This window comes from Galeopterus variegatus, unplaced genomic scaffold (assembly GCF_000696425.1).
Source record: "Galeopterus variegatus unplaced genomic scaffold, G_variegatus-3.0.2 Scaffold6813, whole genome shotgun sequence".
In the NCBI taxonomy this organism is placed as follows: Eukaryota; Metazoa; Chordata; class Mammalia; order Dermoptera; family Cynocephalidae; genus Galeopterus; species Galeopterus variegatus.
Genome location: NW_007732924.1, coordinates 109,566 through 117,396, shown reverse-complemented (window position 1 = coordinate 117,396; position 7,831 = coordinate 109,566). Strand labels below are relative to the sequence as shown.

General features: G+C 35.2%; 1 protein-coding gene across 1 annotated transcript in view; it reads right to left on the bottom strand.

Moving 5' to 3' along the window:
• Positions 1-745: 745 nt before the first annotated feature.
• LOC103606744 (spermatogenesis-associated protein 17) overlaps positions 746-7,831 on the bottom strand; it is a 113,923-nt gene continuing 106,837 nt past the window's right edge. Inside the window, exon 5 of the mRNA XM_008591299.1 lies at positions 746-898. Coding sequence (XP_008589521.1) covers positions 746-898 — 153 coding nt within the window. The remainder of the gene's footprint in view (positions 899-7,831) is intronic.

Below are 7,831 nucleotides of genomic sequence, written 5' to 3'. Positions count from 1 at the left end.
CCACATTAGCAAATAGAAAATAGAAAACTAGGGGCAACAAACACAGTACAGTGATTATTCATTATAGGATATTGAAAATAACAATAATAAAGCCATTCTAGATTTTAAATGGTATATTTATAAATTATATGTGAGTCTATTGATGACAAAGTGCCTTAAGAGAATGGAGATGCCTTGGAGAAAGATGTATGAATTGGGACCCAAATCAATGATGCTAATAAAATAGTATTAAACTGTATATGCTATTAGATTTTCCTTCATCTTTTCAGTCATCTTGCTTAGTCATAAAGAAATTAACCACTTCCATTGCACCTGATTTACAATGTTATATAAATGTATCCAAATGTAATTTTGTCCACGTTAAGAAAAACATTTTGTTTTATTGGATCGTATTTTAGCAGCATCATAAATACGTAAGCTTTCTCTAGATAATTAAGGAAATTATCCTCACAGATGCCTAGACAGTGGTCATTTATCATCCTTAAAATGCCACTCAATCTTTATTTTTTCCCCTTTCAGTTGTATATATATTTTTTCCATCAGTATTGACCTTATTTAAAATATCTGCATGACAAAAATGATTGCTTTTGAAAAGGCCAAGGGTATCTTTAGCTTTTCGAAAAAACAAAAGATTCTGTACCACATTAGCAAAAAGAAAATAGAAAACTAGGGGCAACAAACACAGTACAGCGACTATCAACTAGGGGCAACAAACACAGTACAGTGATTATTTTAAGCTGAGAACTCACATATTGTCATTTACATTTTGCACCCATTCCTTTCTTCTGAGCTCCTCTCTGGCCAACTTTAACTCGGTGATTGGTTCTGCCACCCACAGTGTTGGCTCCAAAGGCTTGTAGCGTTGTTCTAATACTTCAGTGATATCTCGGAAGGGCCCCTGACAAGACAGGATCAGGTATATATTTTATTACAGAAGACTTTTTTGACGTATTATTGATAACTAAGACTAGCGGACATCTACAAAACATAGTAAGTTTACTAAATTGTTTTTAAAACACAATTTGTTCTTTTCAGAGCTAAAAAATACATGACATGACAAAAGAATATCACTTATCTTCAAAATATGTTCTCTCAAGTAATGCTGATTACATTTAAGCCCTGGGAAGCCCTCCCCCACCCAAAAGAAGGCAGGAGCACTAACCACAATAGGGTCCCAGGAGGAACAGCCACAAGCAGCCCTCCCCCACTGGAACAGAATACATGAGTATCATCAGGACCAGAGGCTCAAGTGGAAAAGCCATGGGCAGTCTGACCCCAACTAGAACAGAAGACAGGAACACCATCACAACTGGAGGCCCCACACTGCCTTAGCACAGGTGGTACACCATGACCACTGCTATAGCTTCTGCTGTGGCAAAGATGGCTCACCACACATTAGCAGCCATGACCACTGCGGAGGCAGACCACCCACAAGTAACTTCATTGACATGAGGAGAATCACTAGAGAAGCATGGAAAGAGAGGAGGAAGTCTTTCTCCTCAAAGCCCACTCCAGAGTAATAGAAGCAACTGCTCTACCAGATGACCAGACATCATGGTAGACATAATAGATACACACACAAAAAAGAAAAAGAAAATAAGGCATCACCAAAAGAATATAGTAATTCTCAAGTACCTGACCCCATTGAGCAGGAAACTCTTGAAATGACTGAAAAGGAATTCTGAGCAATAATCTTAAGGAAACACAATGAGATAAGAGAAGACTGAGTTAGACAACACAATGAAAAGAGAAAAAATATTCAGGTATGAAGGAGGAAATTTACAGAGATTAATACCTTAAAAAGAATGTAGCAAAACTCCTGGAAATGAAGGATTCATTCAATGAAATAAAAAAATACAATCAAGAGTTTAAGCAGCAGGTTAGAGCTTAAGCAGCTGATTAGAGCAAGCAGAAGAAAAAATTTCTGATCTCAAACATGGTCTTATCAAAATAACCCAGGTAGACAAAAAAAAGTAAAAAAAATTTTTTTTAAATGAAGAAAATCTAAGAAAACTAGCAGACAACCTTAAGCACACAAACATTTGAATCATGGGTGTTCTAGAAGGGGATGAGAAAGGTAAAGACCCTGAAAACACATTAAATGACATAATAAAAGAAAACTTCACAGGTATAGGGAGAGACACAGACCTCAGATCCAAGAAGCTCAAAGATCCCCAAACAGATTCAACACAAAAAGATCCTTTCCGAAACACATTATAGTCAAACTGGCAAAGCTCAAAGACAAAGAGAGAATCCTAAAAACAGCAAGAGAAAAGCATCAAATCACCTATAAGGGAGCACCCATCAGACTAACAGCACACTTCTCAATAGAAATTGTATGGGCCAGAAGAGAATAGGATGATATATTCAAAATAGTAAAAGAAAAAAACTGCCAGCCAAGAATACTACCCCCAGTAAGGCTATCCTTTAGAAGTGAGGGGAAAATAGTGCATTTACCAGGCAAACAAAAACTGCAAGAGTTTACCACCATACGACCAGCCCTACAAGAAATTTTCAAGGGGTTCCTGGATTTGGAATCCAAAAAACAATAATCACTATCACACATATACAAGAAAGAACAAAACCTACTGGTAAAACAAAAATGTAAATGAGAGAGAAAAAGAAACCATATCTTAACACCTCAAAAACCAACAAACATTGAAGATGAATAACAAAAGGGGAAGAAAGAAAAAAATATTTAAAACATCTAAGCAAACCATGATAAAATGCCAGGAGTGAGATAATACCTTACAATAACAACACTAAATGTAAATAAATTTAACTCTCCACTAAAAAGTCACAGACTGATTGAGTGGATTAAAAAGCTAGACCCAACTATATGCTGTCTTCAAGAGATTCACCTCATCTGTCAAGACACATACAGATTATAGTGAAGAGATAGAAAAAGTTATACTTTACAAATGCAAACCAAAAATGAGCAGGAATAGCTATTCCTATAGCAGATAAAATAGACTTTAAACCAAAAACCATAAAAAGAGACTAAGGCCACTATATAATGATAAAGGGATCCATCCAGTAAGACAAAATAATAATCATAAATATATATGCACCCAACACTGGAGACCCAGATATATAAAGCAAATACTATTAGACCTAAAGAAAGAGACAGACCCCAATACGATAATAGTTGGGAACCTGAACACCCCTCTCTCAGATCATAGACAATCTGTCAATGTTGAGAAGATTTAAAGCATACCTTAGACTAACTGAATCTGGCAGATATTTACATAACATTTTATCAAACAACTACAGAATATACATTCTTCTCATCAGCACATGGAACATTCTTCATGACAGACCACACATTAGGTCACAAATCAAGTCTCAGCAAATGTAAAAAACATAAAAATTACTTCAAGTATGTTTTCAGACCACAACAGATTAATTCTAGAAATCAATAACAAGTGAAACACAGGAAACTATACATACATGGAAATTAAACAGGCTCCTGAATGAACCATGGGTCCAAGAAGAATTAAACAAGAAATCAGAAAATTTCTTGAAATTAATGAAAATAAGGACACATCACACAAAAACTTGTGGGATACTGCAAAAGCAGTAGTAAGAGGCAAGTTTATTACAATAAATGCTTACATAAAAAGAAAAGAAAGATTTCATATAAACGACCTAGTGCTACACCTCAAAGAACTAAAAAAACAAGAACAATCCAATTCCAAATTAGCAGAAGGAAAGAAATTATCAAGATCAGAGCAGAATTAAATGACATAGAGACACCCTCCCAAAAAGATACAAAAGATCAACAAAACAGAAAGTTGGTTTTTTTGAGAAGATCCCAAAATTGACAAACCATTAGCTAGGTGAACAAAAGAGAGAAGAGGAGAGGAGAAGAGGGGAGGGGAGGGGAGAGAGGAATAACAAATAACAAAATCAGAAATGAAAAAGGAGACATTATAACTGATACCATACAAATACAAAGAATCATTAGAGACTATTATAAACAAATACATGTCAACAAATTTGAAAACCAGGAGGAAATGTATAAATTTCTGGAAACACACAAACTACCAAAACTGAAGCAAGAATAAATAGAAAACCTGAACAGACCAGTAATGAGCAATGAGATTGAAGCTATAATCAGCAGTCTCCCAACAAAGAAAAGCCCAGGACCAGATGGCTTCACTGTTGATTTCTAACAAACCTTTAATGAGGAATGAATACCAATTCTCTTCAAACCATTCCAAAGATCAAAATAGAGACCACTCTCCCAAACTCATTCTATGAGACTAGCATCACCCTGGTACCAAAACCAGACAAAGATACAATAAAGAAAGAAAACTACAGGCCAATATCTCTGAGGAACATAGACACAAAAATCCTCAACAAAACAATAGCAATCAGAATACAGAAATGCATCAGAAAAATTATACTCCATGACCAAGTGGGATTCATCCCAGGGAGGCAAGGATGGTTCAACATATGCAAGTGAGTAAATGAGATACATCAAAATCAAGAACAAAAACTATATGATTTTGTCAATAGACAGTAAAAGCATTTGACAAAATTCAATATGCCTTCATGATAAAGGCTCTCAGCAAATTAAGTATAGAAGGAAAGTATCTCAACTCAATAAAACCCATATTTCACAAACCCACCTCCAATATCATCCTGAAGTGGGAAAAGCTGAAAGCTTTTCCTTAAAGAACAGGAACAAGAGAAGGATGTCCACTGTCACTACTCCTTTTTAACAGTATTAGAAGTAACATCCACAGACATCAGGCAAGAGAAAGAAATAAAGGGCATCCAGACTGGAAAAGATGAAGTCAAACTGTCTTCATTTGAGGATGATATGATCCTATATAGGGGGAAACATTAAGACTCTATCAAAAGACTCTTAGAACTGATAAACAATTTCAGTAACGTTGCAGAATACAAAGTCTACACCCAATAATCAGCAACATTTTTATTCTAAAATAATGAACTAGCAAAAGAAGAAATAAAGAAAGCAAGCCCATTTACAATAGTGATCAAAAAAATAAAATACCCTGGTATCAATTTAACTAAGGACGTGAATGATCTCTACAATAAGAACGACAAATCACTGCTGGAAGAAATTAAAGAGGGCACAAAAGGTGCAAAGACATTCCATGCTCTTCAATTAGAAGAATTAACAATGTGAAAATATCCATGCTACCCAAAGCAATCTACAGATTCAATGCAATCCCTATCAAAAAACCAATTAAATACTTTACAGACATAGGAAAAATAAAATCCTAACATTCATATGGAACAAGACCCTGAATAGCCAAAGCAATCCTTAGCAAAAAATAAACAAATAAAGCCAGAGGCAAAACACTAACTGACTTCAAATTATACTACAAAACTATAGTAATGCAAACAGCATGATACTGGCATAAAGACAGACATTTGGACTGATGGAGCAGAATAGACAACCCAGAAATCAACCCACATACTTACAGCGAACTGATCTTTGGCAAAGGCAAGAATATACATTGGGGAAAAGACTGCCTTTTCAATAAATGGTGCTGGGAAAGTTCAACACCTATATGCAGAAGAATGAAACTAGACTTGTATCTCTTGCCATATACCAAAATTGACTCAAAATGGATTAAAGACTTAAGCATAATATCTAAAAGTACAAAACTACCAAAGCAAACAGGGAAATCATTTTGGGAAATAGGACTGGGCAATGACCCTATGAATAAAACCCCAAAAGAACAAGTAACAAAAGAAAAAATAAATAAGTGGGATTGTATCCAACTAAAAAGCTTCTGTATAGCAAAGAAAATAATCAACAGAGTGAAAAGACAATCAACAGAATGAGAGAAAATATTTGCAAACTACACATCTGAAATGGGATTAATATCCAGAATATATGAGGAACTCAAACAATTTCACAGTAAAAACCCAAATAATCCAATTTAAAAAGGGGCAAAGGAGCTGAATAGACATTTTTTTGAAGGACGACATAGAAATGACAAACAGGTACATGAAACAATGCTCAATATCATTAATTGTCAGGAAATGCAAATCAAAACCACATTGAGATATCATCTCACTCCAGTTAGACTGGCAGTTACTAAAAAGAAAGACTGAGAATAACAAATGCTGGCAAAGATGTGGATAAAGGGGAACCTCCTGCATTGTTGATGGAACTGTAGATTAGTACAGCCAGGAAAACAGTATGGAGGTTTGTCAAACAACTACAGAAAAAACGGTGATATGATAGAGCAACCCCACTGTAGGGCATATTCCCAAAAGAATGGAAATTATCATGTTGAAGGGATACCTGCACTCCCATGTTCACTGCAGCTCTATTTACAATAGCCAAGATACGGAACCAACCTAAATGTCCATTGATGGATGACTGTGTAAGCAAAATGTGGTATATATACACAATGGAATACTACTCGGACTTTAAAAAGAATGAAATTCTGCCATTTGCAGGAATATGGATGAACTTTGAGAAAATTATGTTAAGTGAAATAAACCAGGCACAGAAAGAGAAATATTGCATGTCTTCACTAATAAGTGGGAGGGAGGTGGGGGTGCGGGAGGGAGGGGGGAAGGAATGAACAAAAGAAGGAAGGAAGGAAGGAAGGAAGGAAAAGAAAGGAAAGAAAAGTAGAAAAAAAGAAAGACAGATCATGATAATAGGGTGAACTTTCAGAAGGAGAGAACAGACCTATGGTTAGACATGGGAAAGGGGGAGGGATGGGGTTAGGGAGAAATTGGGTAAGCCACACAAAGAATAATTAAAATCTGTAATAATGAACATGGTAATAATATTGATTTGATCATCACATATTGTACATGAATACTGATAGTCAGCTCTATACCCCATAAATACACATGACCACTTATGTTTCAATCATAAAATAACAATAAAAAAAGATAATTTTGGCTGCTTTTCCTCTCAGGAATTTACTATTTCTCGTTGTAAATAAATACAACAAACTTTCCAGTTTTACTGCAATTAAAAAAAAATAAAATGATTACATTTAAAAAGTTTAAAATTAAACAGAAGTTTCCCCACTTACATTGAAAGGTTTCCATGTTAACTGTAGTTATAGGTTGCTCTGTTTTCTAATTTTATTTATTTATTTATTTATTTATTTATTGGAAACTTAATGAAGTTGTCTTATTGACATATTTCTAGAAGTCTTAGCTTCTTTTTTTTAAAAAAAAATTTTTTTTTAATTTTGTCAATATAAAATGTGGTTGATTATTGTGGCCAATTACCAAAACCACCCTCCCTCTTCCCTCCCCCCTCCCCCCAACAATGTCCTTTCTGTTTGCTTGTCATATCAACTTCAAGGAATTCCAATTGTTATGTCTTCTTGCCCCTGCCCCGTTTTTTTTTTTTTGTGTGTTTGTGAATTTATTTTTTTATTTTTAGCTCCCACCAATAAGTGAGAACATGTGGTATTTCTCTTTCTGTGTCTGACTTGTTTCACTTAACATAATTCTCTCTAGGTCCATCCATGTCGTTGCAAATTGCATTATTTCATTCTTTTTTATAGCTGAGTAGTATTCCATTGTGTAGATATACCACATTTTCCATATCCACTGATCTGAAGATGGACATTTGGGCTGGTTCCTACTCTTGGCTATTGTAAAAAGTGCTGCAATGAACATTGGGGAAGAGTTATAACTTGGACTTGATGATTTCCATTCCTCTGGGTATATTCCCAGCAGTAGAATAGCTGGGTCATACGGTAGATCTATCTGCAGTATTTTGAGGAACCTAAATACCATTTTCCATAGAGGCCACACCATTTTGCAGTCCCACCAACAATGTATGAGAGTTCCTTTTTCTCCACAACCTCGC